General features: G+C 41.3%; 1 protein-coding gene across 3 annotated transcripts in view; it reads right to left on the reverse strand.

Moving 5' to 3' along the window:
- NR4A3 (nuclear receptor subfamily 4 group A member 3) overlaps window positions 1-24,874 on the reverse strand; it is a 43,922-nt gene that overhangs the window by 11,903 nt on the left and 7,145 nt on the right. For all 3 annotated transcript variants that reach the window (XM_002800032.4, XM_077965653.1, XM_077965652.1), the window contains 4 exons: window positions 21,072-21,201; window positions 20,437-20,609; window positions 8,692-8,891; window positions 5,897-6,075 (listed from right to left, as the gene is read on the reverse strand). In XM_002800032.4, coding sequence (XP_002800078.3) covers window positions 5,897-6,075; window positions 8,692-8,891; window positions 20,437-20,609; window positions 21,072-21,201 — 682 coding nt within the window. The remainder of the gene's footprint in view (window positions 1-5,896; window positions 6,076-8,691; window positions 8,892-20,436; window positions 20,610-21,071; window positions 21,202-24,874) is intronic.

Here is a 24,874-nt window from a genome sequence, read left to right on the forward strand (position 1 = left end):
TTCAGATTTTTCTAATTTGGAGACTTCCTGATACTCACAATTGGCCCATTCATTCAATGAATATTTGTCATATGCCAGATACTTGTAAATGGTAAAGTAATTTTACAGATACTAATAAGACTCTCCCTGTCCTTAGGAACCTCACAGTCTAGCTGGTAAAGACACAAAGAAATTCCTTAATACAATGTGTATATTCAATTGCAGGGATGCATGAACACTTTTATGGATTCCTAGAGAGCAAGACAGCTGGCTCTTCATAGAAGTGTGTAAAACAAATAATATAATAATAATAACAATGAAGGTTTGTCTAATTTTTTTTCTGCAAAGTACACATTAGTTCGTTCAATCTTTATAAGAAACCTGCAAGTAGACATCTTTATCCCTGTGAGAAAGAAGGAAACTGAGATTCAGAGAGGGTAACGAACTTGTCCAAGATTGCCAAGACAGCACATTTCTGGGTGAAGACCTGAACTCAGATCTCCGGTCTCTAAATCCTGTGGCCTCTCCCCTCTCCCACCTTTTTTAACTATTTTGCCCTGCTAAGTTTTACATTTAGTTTTCCTTGCAATGTAGCTGACGGCTTTATTTGATGCAAAAGCAGGGGTAACCAGGTAACCATATACAGTGAGCAGTGGAGCTCTGGAAAGACAGATGGTGGAGGGTGTGGCATGGTCAGCCACCTGTCTAGTCCTGCTGTGTCACTGTTTCACTACTTTCTGCCCTGGTTCTGCCCTCCTTCCACCTTCTCAGTCTTAGAGGTCATGTTTCAATAAGACCAGGAAAAAGACTACAGTCAGAAGAGAAAGGAGTCATTTTCTCACCTGACAGATGACCTGAGTAGGGAAAAGAAAGTCATGGGGAACAACAAAATGGCATTTGAGCACTTGAGATTCCCTCTGCCATCTGCTTCAAAACTACCTTTCCAATCTTATTTCCCCTATTTCTCTACAGGAAAAGCATTGTGCTCTGAGGTTAGGTCATCACATCAGGCCAGAAGGTAAATAATCCATACAATGACTTTTATCCCTGAAAATCCTTTAACTTTCCCAAAAGCACAAGACATGCTCTCAGCACTCATCACCAGAGGCAGAGAAACCATGACTTCCAGTGGATTCATATCTTCTCTGTCATGCTCACTCCAGGACATACAGTCATCCAATGCAATAGCCTGCACTCTTAATTTTTCTCCTCTTTCTACTTGGATCATATATGTGATTTTAATATATGCACAATGCAACTCCACTGTAATTGTTTTAACCCTAAACTGTACTAAGGCATTCAACTGCCATGCCCTTGCGGTTCTCTTTCCTTCATCTGGAATGTTCTTTATGTCTTCTCATGTCTAGATACTACCTCTTTGGGAAGTCATTCATGACCAACACTTCTACCTTCCTTCACCTCAAAAAAGTTAGCAGTAATCTGGACTTACCCTGGACTGCCTCTGTGCCTTTTCAGGACCTGAGCACTAATCGCTATACATCAAGTTCATATATCATAATCTATGACTTCCTAGTAGACTACCCACTTCTTGACAGCAGAATGCATGCCTGGCTCATCTTTGCATCCCTAGAGACTGTCACAATGCTTGGTACATAGTAGGCCCTTATGCTTATTTAATGAGTGGATATTTATAAAATGGTAATTCCACACTAACTTTGTTTGGCGGGGGGGCTTCTTATTTATGAAACATTATTAACTGCAACCAGATATCAACTCATTGGTATCCCATCAGATTCAAACCACTCGCATTACTTCAGAGATGCAGCACTGGCAAAGGGTAATGGTTGGGGTAGATAAACAGGGAACATGAAAAACGTTTGAAAACCAAACCACTGTGGGGAACCCCCTATTTACTGCAGGAAAGGAGAGTGATCTGAATGAAACCATTTCCTGCCCCACTTTACCGCCTAGTTTTTCATGAGGGGGTACAGAGAGAGGAGGAGGACAAAGAAAAAAAGAATCAGAAAAAAAAAAAAGCCATGTTTGTGCAAACCACCAATACTGTCCAGATTCTTAATACTTTTCCTGGAAGCAAGCCTAGTTAAACTTCTAAGATGCCATTTCCTTTTCATGAGCTCTCCTCTGTGGTTTAAGAAAAGACAATTTTGGGATGAATTCTGTAATGTAAATAGCCCAGCTGTTACTCCACAATCACCCTTTATGATCAACGAAGCTTATTCAGAAGTCAAGATCCATGGCAGCTCATATTCAAATGAAAATTAATATCCACAGCAATGCACACTGTTTCCCAAGCATCGCCTTTTCTGCCATTTCCTGATATTTTCACACTTATCAAACCCACTTTCAACCAGTAAGTCACAAAGAGTGTTGTAAGGTACAGAAATGAGAGAAGAGGGCTTATTTTTGTTGTAGGCTAAAACCACAGCAGGAATGAGGCAGGAAAGGGAGCTACCCACTCGGGAAGGCCCAAAGACACCACTGTAGTTCACTTGGCTTATTGTAAGTGCTCATTATGTGCAGCTTAATTAGTTTAATATCACTGTCTTCCTTTAAGCCTCTCTCTCAAGCATCCAAGGAGACTGTCACCAAACATACTGCCTTCTAAAGCCACCACCTGTTTCCTCATGCCACTGAGTTTGATGCTTCCAAGGGGCAGGGGAAGGCATATGCCTAACTTGGACTCTGTCACTATCACTCCAAGGGGGACCATAGGTGAATTCAGAGTTGCCTATCCTGAATCCAGTTTGGTTACATCACCAACTGAATTTTCTATAATTCTCACTGCTGCCCTATGAAATAGGCATGGTTATCCCCATTTTACAAATGACAAAACTGAATTTCAGAGAACTGAAATGTGTTCTCCAAGAGCACCTATTTATTAAACACAGGACTGAAGATTAAAATCTGGGCGTGCTCAATTCCAAAGTCCAGGCTATTTCTGCCATGCCAAACTGCCTCCTCCCCCGGCCAATCTCCACATAAATGGGCAGCGGGCTGAGCAGCTGTAACTGCAGGGCACAGAACAAATGGAATGCAGAAAGAGGACCAGCACCACCCTTCTCCTAATTTCTACTCTATATTCTCTGTACTGAACTGCCCAGTCTCTCCAGGTTGGGTCTTCCTGGCACCCACACATCCTGGCCTCTTAGATATTTGTCAATTTCCATTTAAAAAGTGAAACAAAGATATGGCCTTTCAGGGATGGGCCATCCTCTTGAATCATGGCTTTCAGACCTGGACTGAACTTTTTCCTCTTAGATTCTTTCTCACTCTAATCTGTGCCCAAAATGCACTGACAGGGTAAATCTTTCTAAAATGCAAACCTGACCATCAGGCTCCTTTGGACAAAACCTGTGGATCCTTGTTGTGCTCAAGATAAACTCTGCTCCCCTCACCTAGGCGTGGAAGGTTCTTCATGTCCCGCCTCACCCCGACCTATCAGAACAGTCACATCTCCTGCCACTCCAATTTTCAGTTGTTTCCTTTCTGAAACTTAGCCATATTTTCAATGGCTTTTGGCAAATGTTTATTTATGCCTGGATTCTCACTTGTTCCATTTTAGCTTGGAGACATCCTCTCCATTTACAAAGGACCAGCTCCTGTGATCTCTTCTGAGAAGACCACCCGCACCTGCTATCTCTGGGCACTTGAAACTCACTCCCTTGTCTCCATAGTGGCACTCAACACCCTGCATCAACTGTAGTACTTTGCATGCCTATCTCCTCTAGGGATGTGTGTTATCATCTCTGAAAACCCAATGACATGCAGCACAGTGCCTAGGTCAGTGAATATTTGTTGATTAACTAGACTCAACACTTGTTCCCATAGAGATGAAGCAATGTACTGCTTTTACTTGTGGGAATCCAAAGCTGGATCTAGACTTTTGTTTTTGTCTTTTTAAAATGAACTAAACTCCATACTTTCTAGTTTTGAATGTTTAACTGACTTAGGAATTGCTGAATGGTTTTGAAATTGAACTAAAGAGCTTCAGTTCAAAGGCAGCCTTGAACCAGTTTCCTTCCAGTCCTGATGAAGTAATATACTTGTGCCTTAAATCTGTTTATTTTCTTCAGATGCTCCAGTATGCCATTTGAAAGCCCTCCAAATGGAATCCATACTCTTTGAGACTGCCTTGGTTTTTGTTTCGTTAATGGCTCTCTTGGAAGTCTAGCAGCCCCATTAAAAAAAAAAAAAAAGTGAGTTTCTCATCCTGGACCAAAGACCAAGAGGAAGTCAGTTTCCATTTGGAATACTGAAGGAACGGCTAGTGTCTGAGTCCTCACTGCAGCCATACCATTTGCTTGTCTTTGCCTGCATGTCAACCATCAAATGACGAACCAGCCTAGCCTCTTAAGGCACAGATGCATCTAACTTTAGCTAATAGGAGATATCCCAAGAAATACAAGTGAACAATGCTTGGGCAAACCAATGTACATTTCCAGTGAAACAGAAAGAAGGGGCCATCTGTACCAGAGGATGCATTTGATGCTCTGGAAACTCACCACCTGCCTGAGAAACATGTTTTCTATAGCCAAGAGCATATTATTCTGAACTTGAACTCTCAGTTCAACAGCCAAGCCTGTGCTTGTGTCTGACCAAAAGGACAAGGATGAGCCCCTCATTTGGCCACTTCTGGAGCCCCCACCCTCTGTCACCACCTCTCCAGGCCCTAGTCTGACCGGAAAGAATGAGGTCTAACAGGAAACTCTCCCCCAGGGCAAAGGGAGCTGGGGCAAGGGCCTCCATGGCCACGGGGAGATGATATTCTTTCCCTTGCCCAACATGCACCTTTCTCCATCCCACCCCACCTTGGGATCCTTTATCTCCCAAAAGATAGAAAGAGAGAGATCTATAGAGGGAGACAGGCATAAATCAAATACGTTTTATGCTTGTGGTTAAAAAACTGCTCAGTTGGCCGGGTGTGGTGGCTCATGCCAGGAATCCCAGCACTTTGGGGGACCAAGACGGGTGGATCATTTGAGGTCAGAAGTTCGAGACCAGCTTGGCCTGCATGATGAAACCCCATCTCTACTAAAGATACAAAAATTAGCCAGGTGTGGTGGCAGGTACCTGTAATCCCAGCTACTCAGGAGGGTGAGACAGGAGAATTGCGTGGACCCAGGAGGCAGAGGCTGCAGTAAACCAAGATCACATCATTGCACTCCAGCCTGGGTGACAGAGCTAAACTCCATCTCAAAAATAATGATAATAAAATTTTAAAAATAAAAATAAAAACTGCTGTGTTGAGCCATTTTTGCTTTCTCTCAGTCCTTTGCCAATCGAAGTTATTAAATCAAGTTGTATTTGATATGTCTATAGTGTTTTGGTTTTACTTTAGGTCACTAGCCAAGAATTGGGGACGCGGGAAACCTCATCACCTCTGCTCCACAGGAATGGGCTGGGTAAGGTAATCTTCCTAGGAAAGGCTTTGTAAAAAGAACTCTGAACCAGTCTGGGCAATAGGGTGAAACAGGGCTACAAAACAGCCAAATGTGTAGTGGCGTGTGCCTATGGTCCCAGCTACTCAGGAGGCTGAGGTGAGAGGATCACTTGAGCCCAGGAGGTCGAGGCTACACTAGGCCATGATCACACCACTGCTCTCCAGCCTGGGTGACAGAGCAAGACCCTGTCTCAAAACAAACAAACCCTGAAGCAGCTAGTCCCACTGTCCACAGATCTCTGGTAGGAAGTTAGATTTTCATATATTGGGCTTATTGACAATGACAATTCAATAGACTATGGATTCTCTTTCCTAGAAGTTTATGACAACAAATTATAGATGCATGTTTCTTTGCTTAAACTAGGTTAAACTTAACAGATTTCAGAAAAAATGGTAGTTATTTTCCCACTTTTCTGGTGTATGTGGTGGTCAAGGCCCACCATAACAAAGGGAAGGAGAGAAATGAGGATGTGGTTTTGGCAAGGTGGTGCTTACCTGTGATCATGCTCAGTGCTGACAGGCAGGCTAAGGCTTGGATATCAAGGTTCAGGCTCTGCAAATTTAAGGAAAAGTCTTTAATAGAGTCGAGCCACTCCCCAAATCCACGAAGGCACTGAAGTCGATGCAGGACAAGTCCGTTGCAGAACACAAACTTATCTTCAGCAGTGTTTGACCTGGGAGGTGAGAGGAAGAGAAACATTAAACAGGTCTGTCCAGTCTGTCCAACATGATAACATTATGACACACAGGCACCCAGACAGCCATGGGGCAGCATTGGGACCCCAGTGTGGTGCTATGAAGCATGCCCAGATACTCAAAATGAATAAGACTATGTTCTCCGGGATAAACAACTAGCACCACTTGTCTATGCTAATGTCTTTAGTGAACATCAGCCCAGGGGAAGATATGGGCTGTGGCACCTGCTGTCTTATTAGTAGACTCAATTACTGGCTTTCCTTGGAACAGGACATGGGGGAGCAGGCACTCATGGGTTACAGAGGTGAAGCCCAGTACACCCCTCTCTCAGCAATGAACATGAGACTGTTCCCTCCAGGGCTCCTGAGACAGGGCTTGTCCTTGATTTTCTTAAATGTTAAAAAACTGCCAAGGCCTGAGGCTAGACACTACAATTCCATTGTGTAAACTTTAAAAATACCAAGTCCCTGGCCAGGTGCGATGCCTCACACCTATAATCCCAGCCCTTTGGGAGGCCAAGGTGGGTGGACCATCTGAGGTCAGGAGTTTGAGACCAGCCTGGGCAACATAGTGGCAACATTTTGTGTCTCTACTAAAAACACAAAAATTAGCCAGGCTTGGTGGCATGCACCTGTAGTCCCAGCTACTCGGGAGCCTGAGGCAGGAGGATCGCTTGAACCCGGGAGGTGGAGGTTGCAGTGAGCCAAGATCGTGCCACTGCACTCCAGCCTGGGTGACAGAGTGGGACTTTGTCTCAACACAAAACAAAACAAAACAAAACAAAAACCAAGTCCCTGTAAGTGCCAGAAGTCTATCACAAATTAAAGGGTGGCCTAACATAAAACAAGTCCTTATTTTGTATTACCTTCTCTGCTTTTAACATTGGGGCTGTGGAGGGCTATTTTTAAATCTGTCCTGATAGTTTACGTTATGTCCATCATCATCTCATTTTTCTTTCATGAAAGGTGCCTTGGAACTTCCACGTGGACATTACAATTTAGGGGTGTGGCTTTGGGTGCTCCTTAAATCTCTCTGGACTTCTTTTTCCTTGTTTATAAAACAAAAATTCTAATTGCTACCTCCTAAGAATGTTGAGGGAATTAAATAAAAGAAAGGATTTGAAAGCCCATGCATGGTGCCCAGTACACAGGACGGTTCGACAAGTATTGGGTATAACAAGTAATGGGCTGAATTATATGTGGTTCTTCCTTTAATTTTAGATTTCCTTTAACTTTCAAATCTCTTGCCACATATTTATCTATCTTGACCTGTTGTATTCACAAGTCAAATAATCTCGTGTTGCTTCTTGGATGAACAGCTTCATTCATTCCTTCACTCAGCCAAGTGTCTACTGAGCATGAAGCACATGTTATTCCTGGAGCCAGACACTGGGAGAAAACATGGTGAATAGGACATGCATGGCACCTGCCTGCATGGAGTTTACAGTCTACTTAATCCTTTGTTGCATGTCTAATAGATGACAGCCACCTTGCTGGCTCAGCTCTGGTGTACACTAGATTGGCTACAAATTAAGCTATTACTGGCACTCTAGTTGTAACTCCACCCCATCTCTCCTACTGATCCCGTCACAGAAGGCATACACAGGACAGAATGATTCAGTCTCAGAATATAAAACATGGACCCTGATGACATCAGAATCTGATGGCATCAGAATCATTAAAGCATGAGTTAAAAATGCAGACTTCTGGACTTCTCCCACAGTCTACCAAACCAAAATAGATGGCAATGAGGCCTGGCAATTTGCACCGTAAAAATTAAACAGGAGTTTCTGGTAATGATATGAAATTGGGGAGGGGATGGCAGGAAAGAGAAAGAGGGGAAAGATGGATTTTTCTGATATTTGGTATAAAGTCGGTATCTCCTAAAAATATATAACTGAAAGGAAGCAAGGAAAATGGAGTTAAACAGGCTATTTGTGAATAAAAACAATAATAAAATAAAGTTTAAAAAATTTACACGTGGAACTTACTAGAGGAGCTTCCAAGGTTCTATGTTTTTGAAAAATCACTTTTCCTTTTTGTGTTTGGTGTCACTGACTATGATAGGATGGACTAAATCTTTCTATCTAAGAGTGTTCTCTTGGAATAAAACTGGGGGTTGAGAACGTGTGGGAACTCTTTAGGGCCCCATCAGGTGTGCTAGAATAGTAACTTGTTAAACAGAAACCCACGAGGTAAATACAATGTTCCAAAGCAAACACTTGCTCCCAGGAAATAGCTTACGCACCATGAGGATCTTTCCAGAATCACAGAGTGTTGGAGCTGCGAGGGACCTCAAGAGATCATCAAATCCAACCTCTTCCTTTTAAAAAGGAGGGATTTGAACTTCCGGTCAGGCAAGTGACCTGCTCAGGGTGTGACAGCAAGTTCACATTAGAACTGGGACTAGAACCCAGGGGTTCTGGCAGCAAGCCTAGTGCTCCCTCCATGACTTGTTGCTCAGTTTTTTTAGTGCCTGATCATATTTCACATTTGCTTCTTGAGAAAACGTTTCACCAATGATTCAGTTACAAACACAGAAGGTTTCAGGCTTCTTCTAAGGAAGTAGACTGAAGATAAAATAGTAGTAATTACCTGATGGAAAGTCTGAGGACAAACAGCTCCAAAAAGGCTGATTCAATAAGTAATGTCTGATCTTCTTTGGGGAGATCAGTAAATCCCGGAATCTTTTCTGCCCAGCTTCTGGATACATCAATGGAGGCTGTCAGGAGGTTGTAGAATTGTTGCACATGCTCAGCATCTGTGCCTGCAGCAGCCTGGTCAGTGGGACAGTACTAGAATGCAAACCAGAGAGAGCAGCATTATCTTGCTTCAGTGGGGATAATAGTATCATTTGCAAACAGGCCCTTCCAAGACCATCAATGCCTAAATTCTTACTTTTAGGTGTCACAGTTTATAAAACCCCTTCACATTCATAGTCTCATGTGATTTTCACAATGGCCCTCTGATACAAATACAGCAAATTTTATTGTTATCACTTAATAGACAAGGAAATTTGCTTAAGTCGAATTAGCAAAGTGGTTTTCACCCTTGACTGTGCAGTGCAATCACCTGGGGAGCTTGAAGGAAACAACTCTTGTCTGGGTCCTGCGCCTAGAGATTCTCATTTAATTGGTCTGGGGTGGAGCCTAGGGGTCAAGAATTTTTAAAGCTCCCCAGGTGACTCCAAAGTGGAGTAGCTCAGTTGAGAACTACTGCCCCAGCCGGGCGCGGTGGCTCAAGCCTGTAATCCCAGCACTTTGGGAGGCCGAGACGGGCGGATCACGAGGTCAGGAGATCGAGATCATCCTGGCTAACCCGGTGAAACCCCGTCTCTACTAAAAAAAATACAAAAAACTAGCCAGGCGAGGTGGCGGGCGCCTGTAGTCCCAGCTACTCGGGAGGCTGAGGCAGGAGAATGGCGTGAACCCGGGAGGCGGAGCTTGCAGTGAGCTGAGATCGGGCCACTGCACTCCAGCCTGGGCGACAGAGTGAGACTCCGTCTAAAAAAAAAAAAAAAAAAAAAAACTACTGCCCCAGGAGTTTGTGTCCAAGTAGATCTCCAGGGTCTGCTCATTTCACTATGGCACAGCTGTCTCCCCATGAGATACTAAGTTAACCCAGTGGTTCTCAAAGTGTGGTCTCCAGACTGGCAGCATCAGCAACACCCAGGAATGTGTTAGAAATGACAATTTCGGCCTGGTGCGGTGGCTCATGCCTGTAATTCTACCACTTTGGGAGGCTGGGGGGTGAGGGGGGGGCGGTGAATCACCTGAGGTCAGGAGTTCGAGACCAGCCTGGCCAACATGGTGAAACCCCATCTCCACTAAAAATATGAAAATTAGCTGGGTGTAGTGGCATGTCCCTGTAATCCCAGCTACTCAGGAGGCTGAGGCACGAGAATTGCTTGAACCTGGAAGGTGGAGGTTGCAGTGAGCCAAGATCATGCCATTGCACTCCAGCATGGGTGACAGGGTGAGACTGTGTCTCAAAACAAACAAACAAACAAAAAAGTGACAATCTCAGGCCCTACCACAGACCTACTGAATTAGAAACTCTGGGGGTAGACACAGCAAACATTAAAAAAAATTTTTTTTTTGTAGAAATGGTGGCGTGGGTTGGGGATGAGTATCACTGTGTTGCTCAGGTTGGTCTTGATTTCCTAGACTCAAGCAATTCTTCTCTCTCAGCCTCCCGAAGTACTGGGATTACAGGCATGAGGCACCATGCCTGGCCCACCAAACTGTCTAATCAAGATCTCCAGGTGATTCTCATATACAATGAAGTTTGGGAATTGCAGAAATAATCAACAAGACAAAGAATGATTTTTGCTTGCTGTTGATGGATTTCTGTGAGATAAAACCAACCAGGAAGTGGTGGAAGGAAAGGTCTCTTTGGCAGAACCCAGGCAGCTGTGTGCCATTAGACTCAGGACTGTGGCTATTTAAGTTAATACAAATTAAATGAAATTAAAAATTCAGTTCCTCAGTCATGTTAGCCATACTTCAAGTGTTCAGTGGCCAAATTTGGGATAGAACATTTCCATCACTGAGGGGAGGTCTATTGGACAGCATGGATCTAGAGAGTCCAAAGAGCAGAAAGATATAAGTAGGAATAAAGTCTTCACCCAGCTTTCAGAAATTCTGGTAGAACCAGAGTTTTTCTTGAATCACGGGAGGAAAGACTTTTCTGCTGCAGAGAGGAAGACTGATACAGCAAGATACTAATCAAGGGACAGCCAACAACACAGAGATTTAAGAGATACACAGAAACACGTAAATAGGCACATCATTTCCTACACATTAACATGGCTGTGCATCATTGTGCATTCCTTTTCTGAACTGATCCTCATGGGGTAAGGATTTTAATCTTTATTTTACAGATGAGAAAACTGAGGCTCAGAGAAGCTAAGAGATTTTCTCAAGTTACACAACCAACAGTGGTACAGCCAGGACTTATGCTGACCCTGTGATTTCAAGTTTTACCTCTCCTAGCTGTTAAGTATGTCTGATGTTACTAGATGGTGGGATCGTTTATGAAACCTTTTTTTTTTTTTTTTTTTCCCCGAGATGGTATCTTGCTTTGTTGCCCAGGCTGGAGTACAGTGGTGCGATCTTGGCTCACTGAAACCTCCACCTCCTGGGTTCAAGCGATTCAGTGCCTCAGCCTCCCAAGTAGCTGGGACTATAGGCATGTGCTAACATGCCTGGCTAATTTTTGTATTTTTAGTAGAGACAGGGCTTCACCATGTTGGCCAAGCTGGTCTCAAACGCCTGACCTCAAGTGATCCACCTGCCTTGGCCTCCTGACATGTTGGGATTACAGGCATGAGCCACCTCATCTGGCCTATGAAATCTTTAAAAAGCATTTTGCTTTATTCTCACTGGAGCTCTCCAGGTACATATTCATTGGTCCTATGTTTCTGTCAACAGTACAGTGACTGGCACATAATTATACCTCAATAAATAATTGCTGAATGTTTTTCCAATGAAAGAATAGTCAGAAGAGTGCTTAGGTTTGCTGTAATACCCTAACCTGGTTGGAGAAGAAACAGCTAATAAGCAACTAGGTGCTTACTGTGGAGCTACCTAGGTGAGAGGAAATGAGACACTTATTTAATTGGGTCTTTTTTTCTTTGTGTTTTCCCAAGAAGCAGTATTAAATAACTAACTAAAAAAAAAAAAAAAAAAAAAAATCAGAGTCCACCTACTTTAATCTCAATTTTGTTCTGGCCCCTAATATGTGAAATAATGTAGCATCATTTAACTTTTTTGAACCTCAGTTTTCTACTCTGTAAAATGGGGATACCTTTCTCAAAAAAAAATTTTTTTTGAGACAGGGTCTTGCTCTGTTGCCCAGGCTGGAGTGCAGTGGTGTGATCGCGGCTCACTACAGCCTTGACTTCCCCAGCTCGAGCAATCCTCCCACCTCAGCCTCTTGAGTAGCTGGGACCACAGGCAGGAACCACCATGCCCATCTAACTTTTAAAAAACTTTTTGTAAAGGCGGTGTCTCACTATATTGCCTAAGCTGGTCTTGAACTCCTGGGCTTAAGCGATCCACCTGGCTGGGTTTCCCTACAATCTCTACTGGGATTACCAGGTGTACCATGCCTGGCCTTCCTCAAAATTTTGTTGTGATGATTCAATGTGATAACATATGTGAAGAGCCTGATATATAGTACATGATTAACAAATGACAGTGATGATATTGATAGCAGTTATGATATCTGAAATAATCACCATCCCTCAGCTTCCATATTTATGAAATGGAATGGGTAGAAGTAGAAAGTTTTTGATTTTCAGCCCTGATGTTCTAAGATCCTATAACATCTGGTCCAGTTCAGAATCGTGGCTCCTCTGTTCCCAACAATCCTACACAGTGCCTGGGATTCCATGAAGTCCTGAATATTCTGTTGTGCTAGACCATGGGAGCAAAGTCCAGGAGAAGGAAGCATGGCGGCACGATCCTATGTCATAGACACTTCCCACTACCTCCTGGCACACAGACTCTTTTTTTTTTTTTTTGAGAGAGAGAATCTTGCTCTGTTGCCAGGCTGGAGTACAGTGGCATGATTTTGGCTCCACGCAACCTCTACCTCCTGGGTTCAAGCGATTCTCCTGCCTCAGCCTCCCAAGTAGCTGAGACTACAGGTGCGCGCCACCACGCCCAGCTAAGTTTTGTATTTTTAGTAGAGACAGGGTTTCACCATGTTGGACAGGATGGTCTCGATCTCTTGACCTTGTGATCCACCTGCCTCGGCCTCCCAAAGTGCTGGGATTACAGGCGTGAGCCACCGTGCCCAGCCGGCACACAGACTCTTAACTGGAAGAGAGTGGGGAAAAGGGAATTAACTTTTCTTTTTTATTTTCTCCTTATTTATAAATCTATTTAATAATTCCACAGGCTCTCCAAGAGCAGAATGAAATTCAGGGCAGATCCTCCCTTTCAAAAGCTGAGGGAGCTACTTGTGAAACTCCCAAATGAGTGGGAGTAAAGGAAAGTATGTTGGACCAAGCAGCATGTCATGGGGTCCTCGTCCAGGCTCTGCACTGACTTGCTGTGCAATTCTAGACAAGTCACTTAACTGCTCTGAGTCAGTTTCAGCCTCTGGAACAGGAATAAGTGGACTAGCTGATCCCTAAGATTCCGTCTGGCTCTTGCACTAAATGATTCTAAATATTGCTAAATCACACCAGGTATGATGTTATTGCCCAGAACGTGACACTGATTCAGCATTATTTTGTTTAAAAACAGTGGGTTAAATGGAGAGAAAAATACTAAAGAATGAATAGTTTCCCCTGAGAATGGATCTGACAGCTACCTCCTGCGCTGACTCCCCTGAATCCGTGGCTCACAACTCAACAATCTCTCTGCTTCCAATATTTGTTTAGAATCCACCAGAGCATGTAGCTTTCACCCAGGGTCCTCTGCAGGCTTCTGCCCCTGCTGGGCTCACACTTCATGCCTCCTGCACACAGGGAAGTGAAGTCCCTGCCCACCCTGTGTGTGTACTTTTCTCCGATGGAGCCCAGCAAGCAGGAAAGCCAGCCGGCCTGGCCTGCCAGACTCCAGCCAGATCCTCTGGGCTTCACCTGCAGTGGTTTTGATCCAAGCCTCAGAATTTTAGAGCCAAAGTGAATTCAGCCTGAGCCACCAGTAACTTGGGGCTGACTGGAGGGTCAGCATCCAATGCTGGAGGAAAAGAAAAATCTCCTCTGTTGGACATAAGGTTTAAAGGAATGGAACAAAACATTTTAGATTTTTTCTCTGCCTGGCCTACCAGTTTAGAAAAACCTCAACCAATGAATACTGGTCCTAGAGTTGGAAGGACTGGACCCCCAGCTCTGCATCTCTGCTGCCCTACATTGATTGCTCTGTCTCTGGGCTAAGTAGGTTTGGGGTTTGACAAAGAAAATCTAGAAATACTTGCTTACTGATCATGCCAATCGAACATAGGTCAAATGCAAAAAGATTTTTTGTAATGAACTTTTTTCCTGTTTATACTAATTTTTTTTTTCATCTTATAGGTGTTATTTTGATCTGTCAGAACTCTGGCTTTCTCACTAGTTAAAGACACGGTATTACATTTACTGACAGCCAATGCCTAAGGAAGGTTTCTCTGAAGCACCTAGAATGAGAGTCTAGAGCTGCAAACAACAGCAATGGATATTATTTAAGCTAAAATGGGTCTGCATGTTTCATATGGCAGTAATGCAGCTATACAAGCCAGACTTCAGCAATAGCCCAGGCCCCAAATGAGATATTTGTGTGGAAATTAAGTGAGACTCATGGAAAACACCACCCCTCAAAAATTAGTGATGTGAGGCTTTAACAGCAGAGTGGAATCTAATATTTACTCGATCTCAACTTTCAGCCCTGGCTAAGTATGTAGACTATGCTAAGGACACGTTTTTCTCCCCTTAAAATGCTGCTTTTCTCAACTATAGCTCTGAAAATTTTAGATATGATCATTGTATAAGTCAAACTATGTATACATATTCTTAGGTTCTTACACTTTAAAAAGTGACATTTTAAAAATTGGCAATGAAAACAATTGGCAATGAATATATTTCCCCCCAAATTTTTCTTTGCTGATCTAACTCTATGCCCCCCACTCCAAAAAGCAAAAAGCGAAAGACACCTCTCCTCCCACAATGACATCACTGCAATTGTATATTTGTTTACTCTTTTTCTCCTTTACTGGTATGTAAGGTTCATGTGGATAAGGGCTTTGCCTTACTCAGCAATGTGTCCATTGCCCTGGAACAGTGCCTACTACCTAGCAGCCATTCAATAAATATTTGTCAAATGAATTAATTGCTTTTAGGAAAATTTATATCTCTATTGCTCATCCCTTCTCAATCCCATGAAAAGCTGGAAAATTCAAGGTAAAATGGAGTTGTTATTATAAACTATATCGATGGTTCTCAAACCTTAGTGTGCCAAAGAATCATCCAATGGCACTTTTTAAAATACAGATTTTTGCCTGCCTCTCCTTCTTCCCAGTCCTAATTCAGTATGTCTGAGAGGGTGTGGCCTGGGAATCTGCATTTTAAAGCAAACACCCCAGCTCTTTCTGGTAGGAGCAGTCTGGGCACCATGTTTTAGGAAATGCAGACTTGTACTCATAGTGGAACTACAGCAGGTATTAATATTATGGTCAGAATATCAGGGAATGAGAAGGCTGGAGGAGATAATGGGAATGGATTTAGCTTAATCTCTTTACCATTTGGATCAGGTAACTGTGGCCCACAGAGGAGCGGGAACCGGCCTGAAATCATCTAGTGAATTGGTAACAATTTGAGAGGGTCTTCTGAGATGCTTCATGAAACCACTCTTTTTGCAGCTTCATTCTGTTTACCTTGTAGATCTAATGTGTCTTAAGCCACATTGTTTCATAGGCTATCTTGTGAACACATTTAAATGCCATTTGCTGGTGCCTGGTTTTATCTGAGCAGTATCTCTTGTATTTGCAAGTCTGTTACTCCATTAAGTGGCACTGATTACCAGAAAACCATCCTAGTATGCTGAAAAATACTTGAAATGATCAACTAATGAGGACACTAAGTATGTTTTCTCATTAGTAATTATGCAGGCTCTGAAGCCAAGCCCAGTATCTATACATACTTGTATGGCTAAATTAAAAGCAACTGTGGTGCAGAGAATAGCAACATTTTGAGGAGAGACAAATCAAACGTGACATATTTTGACTGCACTGATGTACAATGATCTGAGCTCACTTTTGAGGGAGAGAAGTTTGGCCCAAAGGAGAACTGAAGGTCCCAGAGCCAGGAACGCTTCACAGAACTCAGGAGCTCTTTCTGGCCTCTAAAACATTCATTTCCTCTGTGACTTGGAACAAAACCCCTCCACCTCCCATTCCCACAAACGGAGAAAACTGCTCACTTACTACCTTAAAGGAACACATGCTAGTACATGAAGATTAAAACATACTGGGCTGGCAACACATTTCCTCCTTTCTCTATTGACCTGACTCATTGGGGGAATCTAGCATCTTTAATAAATTGTAGGGCTCAAATAAACTCTCAAAGTTGGCAGCGAAAATTCTTATTTATAATGTAATAAATTATGGATACACATTAAAATACTGCTAAGGAGTGGGATCAGGCAGCTATAAATGAAGCAGAGACTTTCGTTTTTCATTTTATCCACTTGTAAATGGTTTGCCTTTAAAAAAAAAACCCTATGGAAATATATTACCATTATTGTAATTTTAAAATATTTAATAAAGTTTATATGTTCAAAAATATAATAAATTGTCATTAAATAGAAGTGACAGTATGATAAAATAGAAACACACTACTTTGAGTGATGAGATCTGGATTTTGTCTTCTACTCTGTCACCAACAATAGGCAAGCCAGTTAACCCCTTTAAGCCTTAATTTACTTTTCTGAAAATATGGGACTTGGATTAGATGCTCCCAAGGTCACTCCAGTTCTATGAATTTGTATATGTAAAACTTTAAGAAGGAAGGTATTATGAAAATTGAATTTCAGTGAATGACAGTATTAAGAAAATTACTCAAACCATAAATAATACCACACAGACCTAGAGCCTTAGTGAAATTATGTAAGAATATATGTGATGGTCAGCAAAGGAAACAATTTAAAAAGTGAAATACTACAGAACGGGAGAAAATATCTGCAAGCTATCCATCCGACAAGGGATTAATAACCAGAAGATATAAGGAATTCAACTCAATAGCAGAAAAAAATAATCTATTTAAAATATAGGTAAAAAACCTAAATAGACATTTTTCAAAACAAGACATAGAAATAGCCAACAGGCATGTTTAAAAATGCTCAACATCACAAATCAACAGGAAGATGCAAATCCAAACCACAAGGACATATCATCTCATCCCAGTTAGAATGATTATTATTAAAAAGACAAAAAATAAATGCTGGTGAGGATGTAGAGAAAGGGGAGCACTCATATACTGCTGATGAGAATGTAAATTAGTATAGCCATTATGGAAAACAGTATGGGGGTTCCCCAAAAAGCTAAAACTAAAACTACCTTAATTACTCCTTGTGTTGATGAACTCACACTTCCACAGCAGCTAGTATGGTCAATACTTGTTATTAGACAAGTGAGTGGGAAGAGGCCCCCCTCCTTCTCTCTCCAGATCTGTCTTTGGGAGAATAGTTCTTTTTGCCACAGGGCAAAAGAGTGACCCAATTTCACCAAATCTTTTCCCTTCCTGCCTACATATTTCCATTTCCCCCAGTCATTCATTACAAGTTCCCAGAAACAGTAAATCCCAGCTTAGAACTGAACTCAATCTGTGAAGTACAGTCTGACAGGACAGAGTCCATGCAACCATCATCAACTTGGGTCTGGTCCCATACTTCTACTACTGCAGCTGAAGGTAATGTGGCATCCCTCCCTTCTACCACACACGTTCTTTGTTGGTTCATTTTGAGTGTATATGGAATAAACTCCCCAGATCTTCTTAACATGAACCACTGACAAGCCAAGGCTCTCCCATTTGTTTAAATTCTAAATGCCGAGCTTCACATTTATTTTTGTTAACTTTCTTTGTCATGGTTTCAGCCCTTCCTGTTCCAACCTGTCGAGATCACTCTGAATGTTGATACTGACATCCATCATATTAGCGATCCCTCCCAGCTTTCTGTCATTTGCAAATGTGATCAGCATGCTCCTATGCTTTCATCCAAGTTTTTGATGAAAACTCACTATATTTTTAAAAAGTCTTTTAATTTAGTTGATTTGGGTCCAATTTTTGATAATTGTGTAATGCTATCTAAAAGCAGGGGAATCCAAGTTATGAGGTTCAACCTGATTCCAAAATAATGCAATTAAAATAAATATGCTTTGCAAAATTGAGCCAGGCCCCAAAGGTAGTACCAATGTGACCTAGACTCTGGCATGGTCAATCTGCTATTTTGGACAAAGCTAACAATTAAATTGGATAAATGTTTGTTGATGAGGATGATGACTCTAGACTAACAGACTGAATGGTGCAGAGGCAAGCAAACATACTAGATTGATTTTTCAGTGTGGAGACAGTTCCCAGCTGGGACAACTCAAAGTGCTGGGAAAGGTTTGCCATTGAATGACTAATTATGCCATGTAGACTCATAATTGGATAATTGGGGGCCAAAAAATCACTTTTGAGGCCTAAATTATCTGAAGTGACCATCTATTGTGCTTTCAAATGCCCTGGAACAATGTCAGATTGCGTGCTATAGCCTTAGCCTAGGCAGTGCTAAGAAGCTTCACTAATTCAGATGAACTGCATATGGAGAGGCCAGGGTGCTTCTGGGAGGAGAACTCTTCATTTCTGCATAGTTTTCTAGCACCTACTCTCACTGGAAGTAGAGAGGCAGTGAAGGCTGGTATTTAGGAGCACAGATTTTAGGTTCAATACACTTGGCTCCTAATATACTTGGCTCCTAATTCTGTCTCTGCTGCATATTAGTTCAGTGACCTTGGGCAAGTCAGCGCTTTAGATTCTCCCAGTTTAAATTTCCTTATCTGTGAAATAGAGATCATAATACTTACCTCAAGAGTGTTCTGCCTGACACCTAATGTGTAGTGTTCGTGCTCATTAGGACATTCAACAAATGGCAGAGTAAGAAAGTTTAGCCAAGGAAATAACATACAGGGCACTGCGCTAAAGCTTTGACAAGTATAATTGTAATTAATCTTCACAAACAACCCCAGGAAGTAGATATTGCTATTACCCCACAACACAGAAGAGAAAACTGAGCAATCAAAAGGTGTAATCAGTTGCTCAAGGTCACTTAGCTAGTAAATGACAGTGTTGGGATTTTCATCTAGGCCCATGTGATTCCAAAGAAGCCTAAACTGTTAACTTAGTTTTATTATTCTGCTTTATTCTCTTACACTATTATTTGAGACTTGATTGTAGTCAAGAGCCACTACTTATAATCAGAATAAGAGTCCTCAGCCTTTGATGCTAAGGATCTACCATGCTTCTCATATGATGTTTTGTGATCAGGTGCAGAGAGGAGGCTTCGCAGCCTATAATGAGGGTGGGGAAGAGGGAAAGAGGATCACAGCAGGTACACTAATCATTTCTATCAACACTGCAACCTAAGAGAAGGGCACATAGCAGGGACACACACTGTTTGCCAGCCATTCAGCCAGAAGCTTGAAACACTGATTAGACCTGGGGAGGGCAGTTTGGTAGTAGCTACCAAGACAGATCAACCGACTGGGGGCCTCTGGACTGGTATTTCTTTATTTGAGTGCAAGCTGTATTTCTAAGGTGGTGTTTTTTGTTTTGTTTTGTTTTTTCTTCAAGTAGGAGGGATAATGATGCCTACAGTTCATGGTGGTTTAAAGGATTAAATGAGATAATGTACCACAATGTCTAGCATATAGAAACTGCTCGATAATTGTGATATTTTTTTCCTTCCCTTCCCTAGTCATTGAGACCCTGTTTTGCTAGAAGTTTGCTTTTCTAAGTCCTTTAAAGAAATTGCCTTACAGAGCTGTTTATTCATTTGCTCAGAAAACCCTTTCTCATGGTTCTTCTCTGTGGTATCCAAATTTTGAGGAATTTGCAGGGTTCAGACTGATGGGATTTTACTATATCCCATAGGAAATAAAAATGTTGATATGTTTTGGTTGACTTAACTATAACAACACCAATCATTTATGGTCTTAAAAACGTTTTCACAACCATCATTCTTGTGCGACTGGTGTTCAGAACACCCCTCCGAGGTTAAATATTGTAATCATCTCCACCGTAGGCAGGAGAGAGCCAAAAGCAGGAACCAGGTGACACAGGCAGGAAGCAGCAGAGGTGGCTTTCCGTCTGAGTCCTCCTGACATCTGATGTCACAGCCAGAGCTCGCTCCTCTCCACCAATGGTCTAATCCCTCTGAATAAGCACCAGGTCAATCAATGCTGATGCAATTGGATAAACTGCTTAAGAATAACTTGAGGCTCACCCAGATGGTTTGAACACAATATGAAAAAAAACAGTAGTCACTTTGTCTAGATCATGAGAGAAATCTACAAATTGTAGTTCGCCTGTGCAGATTTTCATTGGCACAACCACCAGGAATCCTGCAACAATGTGTATGACAGGTGCAGCACTGTCAGGGTCATTTGTTAAGGCATTTAGAGATTCAATAAGGCAAAAATTATTTGGTGCAATGGATGCATTGAATTGCTAAATGAAGCGAGAAATATAGAAAAAGTATGGAAAGTGTCTAACATGATGCCAGACACAAAATCATTCAATCAACTCTTATTACTAGTAGCCATAAATAAGAGACCCTGATCATTCATTTGAAAGAAGGAAATCATAAAACTTACTCTGGAATAATCAAGATCTCTGGGTGTTGAGTCTGTTAAAGCTCGGACAAGGGCATTCATCATGCAGACTGGAGGAGAAGGTGGAGAGGGCTGAGAAGGTTCCTGTTGTAATGGGCTCTTTGGTTTGGAAGGCAGACGACCTCTCCTCCCCTTCAGACTATCTGTACGGACAACTGATGCCAAAAGAGACAAAGAAAACAATCTTCAAAGATTATGGACTGAATGACCATAAATCACAAAAAGGAATAAAAACACATTACAGTTGAGCAATCATTAATGAGACCAACCGTTTAAAAGTGGTAATAAGTTTGGAATAATATTCACACAATGATTTCATGAGAGTTGAAACAAGCAGCATAAAAGCCACCCATATTTACATTTGGTAATGAATTAGCCCTAAAAGTCTCCTTCTTAAATAGAGCAAAGATGTATGTATACAAGTCCTCTATTAATTTTGAGAAATTAGAATAAATAGTCCTAAGTTATTTTAAAATGTAGATATATATGATAAAAATAAAATGTTGAAAGGAAAAAGGAACTAGTAAAATTCACCATCCCAATGTAAATATTAACTTTTTTCAGTGATTTCTGAGAATACGTATAAGCAAACTGCGTAAAAAGCATTATATCCATACCTTCTTTTACCATTCCAACACTGAGACACTTCTGAAATCGACAGTACTGACATCGGTTTCGACGTCTCTTGTCTACTGGGCAGTTTTTATTTGCCAGGCAAACATATTTTGCATTTTTCTGTACTGTTCTCTGAGAAAATATAATACAAGATAGTCAACTGATAGTTTCTGGAAAGAGGTAGGACCTGACAAGATGTATTTTAATTACAATGTGAAAAGCGACAGTGCAATTCGTATAATTCGATAAATTTAATTTCCTAACACGCTAGCCTGCAGGAAAAACAATTTTATTAGTGTTAGCCGCTGACAATGAAAATCATCTCAGATTGTTCTAAAGCAAGTCTCAGGAGACACCCAACTCTGAATGATAAAATCATATCTGAAATTACCAGGTCAACATATCATACCTTGGAGAATTAGATTATCTCCACTTTTAATATCCCTTTGGGAACAATTTTCTACTTGTTCCACTCCCCTGATTATTGCTGACCTTATTAAAATAAAATCAAAATTATCTGGGATATACTTTGTTTGCTATCACTATTGTAAGTCAAATATCACAGTAACTGGCTTTGTTACCCAACAGAGATGAAATCATAAAAAGCAAAATCAGGATTTTTCTAATTAAAACATATAGGAAATAATGTGTTAATGCAAAATAATTCACTTAATCAACCTGTATAGCTTATTTTATCTTTAAAGACCATATATGATAAACAGTCCATTCCTGATTTTTCAAAGCAAAATCTTAAAAGCAGTTATTACAAAGCATTATTATAGCCAAGGAAGAAAACAAAAAACCTCAAGGGACAAAAGAAAAAGAGACAAAGAAAGAGATATGAGAGCCATATATTTTCAGTGAAAATTCCTATTAATAGGTCATTTCATAAATGTCTATTGACATAGACTCAATAACCATATTGTAAAAAACATAATAAAACTTAAGCTTGGATAGAAAAATGATGTTGGATTTTTCAGAATCCATATAATTTAGAAATGACACATGGAGAAATAAACATATTTCATCCTCCAAATTTAAACAAATGCTTGCTTTTTAAATTGAAAACATATGTGCAAATGAATGTATTTTTACCACTTAGGGTGAAACTATTCAGAAATTACCTGGATCTATACAACTCCAAATAGAGCAGAAAGTTGAAATTTATTTTGGAAGCCTGGGCTGCATTAAAAAAAAAAAAGAAAATAAATCCAGGTAACTTGGGCTTCGTGATCTATTTTGTGTTCAAATATCTAGATTCGTTTTCAACCTTTACTTTCAGTCATTCTCAACCCCCATGTTTCAGTTTTACCCTGTTACCTTTTAATTTCATTTTAGGGGATAGTTTCTAGATTGCTTATATAAAAATATAACAAAGCCAACCTATCTCAAGTCTAAGACATGTCTCCCCCGCCATAGTAGGTGACTTTAGTTTAAAATGCAAAATTCTGAAACACAGGCATACTTCTGAGGTTCCAGCATTTAAATTCTTAGCAGTCTGTAAGGGTAGGATACGTGTATTTCCTGAATAAAGCTTTCATTGAACATGCAGTAATTTCTAACACTTTATTTCTTGCCATCATCCTCAAGGCTGTATGCCAATTTGAGTGCTGATGGCATTTTGCTTCAGGTATACATTTTCCCAATAACCTGAAGCCTTTCGTACATTTGTGTGTGTGCACAGTTTAAGGACAGGGAGAGATCGTTATGGTTCAATCACCGAATTCCTATCATTAACTGCACTTCATGTCACATTTTTAAAGAACTCAATTTAATGGTAGAAAGCCACTGGGTAAAACCTGCTCCGGTTCCCTTAATTAACAGATCTGTGGGGTGGTTCTCCCCCATCTTGCCCCCACCCTTTCAAGTATAGATTTGTTTTCAAGGGATTGCTGCAGAAAAGGGAAGCTGTTGGGGAACACTTAATTGACATTTCTAGACTCAGAATGTATTACCACTCTGGTATTTTGGTCAACTCTCAATTATTTAGGGATAATTATATTTGTAGATTATTCATAATTCTTGTTTTTTTCTTTTCCCCCTTCTGCTGCCAGTTTCACTGTCCTTCAGCATTTTCCACTGAAATCCTGTAAAAATCAAATCTGCTAAAGGAATGCAGTTACTTGAAAGTAGCTCTGATAAAGCTTGAGTAATTAAGACAAAAAATGGCTAAACTCAATGGCTAAAAAATAAAATAAAATAACCAAGATTCTGCATTTAAAACATCATAATCCCGAATATCTGTATGGCACTTAACATATTGCAGTTTTTCCACAAACATTTTCTTGTTTATCTGCAGAACTCAAGTAGTGATATGATTAGTATCTGAAGATCAAAAATAACTGTTGCTTGTTGCTATGTATATCCCTCCACAAATGTGTATTTTTACAAATACTTTATAGCTTTTGTTTAATAATGAACTATTTGTATAGCCCTTTAAAGATTATAAAGCGCTTTCATATATATTTCATCTCATTGAATACACAGCCCTTCTTTGAGTTTTATTCACTGATACGGAAACAGGCCTAGAATGAAGGGTCATGCCCAACATGATACAACTGGAAGGTGGAAGATTAAGGTCTTCTATTTCAATCTTCTCTCTCCAATTCTGGTGTGCTCACAGATATATCCTATTGGCCTCCCAAATCCAAGTTACCCAATCAGCATCCCGCTTCCTCTTTCTCTCTACCCTGTCCAGCACTAGAGGATAGGGAATAATTTGTGTGGGTTTGTAAATGACTGAAATAATGGCCAGTGGGGTGGGGAGTGAGAAGGATGGCACAGAAGTAAGTGTCTGATAAAGTCTGGGAGTCAATAGCAAAAGGTAGCACAGCAAAAGAGCAAGGTCTTTTCCCTAAGTGGCAGAAATAACACTGAACTCAGGAGTCAGGGGAAATCAGCTGGAAACATCTCATGGGCAGCTAAATCACTGCTTACAGCCTGCATAAGGCTTCACCGCTCCAGGCCTCAGCTTCCTCGTGGGTAAAATATGGGGCGGGCTGATGGCCCTCCCACTGGAAAATTTCTCCGTTAGGCCTATGAGGGAATGAACTATGTCTACACCTGGCACCGTATATGGTACAGAGATAGGGAAAGGTTCCTAGAGGACACAAGACCCCAAGTTCTATCTTCTATGGAAAGAGCTGCCTCTTTCCACAGAAGAAGACAGTTGTCCCGTCTCCCAGAGCTGCAGAACTGTGAAAAGGGAGTGGACTTTGGGGTCACACAAACATGGGTTGGTACCCTGCCTCCATCTCCCTTCTCTGAAGGTGTGTCCTGAGGCAGCTGATTAACTTCTTCAAACCTCAACATCCTCATCTACAAAACAAGGATAATTAATATCTACCTTTAAAACACTGTTACTAAAAATAGCTAGTGAGTGGCCAGAATTCAATCTTGGATGTGTCTGACTCTAGAGCCCCAGCTCTTACTGTAAGGATTAAATGAGACACAAATGTCCAGGGCTTGGTATGCACACCCTATCCCCTCAGACACCCTGGATGGACAGACAAAGCAATGAGGTTTTTGCATTTTCGAAGTCACAGGTCCTTTTAAGACTCTGCTGAAAGCTCTCCAGAAAAATGTTCATAGGGCAGTGTCCGGCCAGGAGGTTCACGGACCCCTCGGAGTCCGTCTCGGGTGGCCTGCTGTACCTGGACCTCAGTAGAAAGTCCCTGAGAAAATGGATGTGAAGGTGCTAGGAAGGGCTGCAATAAAGCACGATGCACCGATTACAGCTCTCAAACAGGGAAGAACAAGGATGCTCCTACACCCACTTAGAAGCTCCCTTCAGTGAGGGGTCTGG

The sequence above is a fragment of the Macaca mulatta genome, chromosome 15 (assembly GCF_049350105.2).
Source record: "Macaca mulatta isolate MMU2019108-1 chromosome 15, T2T-MMU8v2.0, whole genome shotgun sequence".
Taxonomy (NCBI): Eukaryota; Metazoa; Chordata; class Mammalia; order Primates; family Cercopithecidae; genus Macaca; species Macaca mulatta.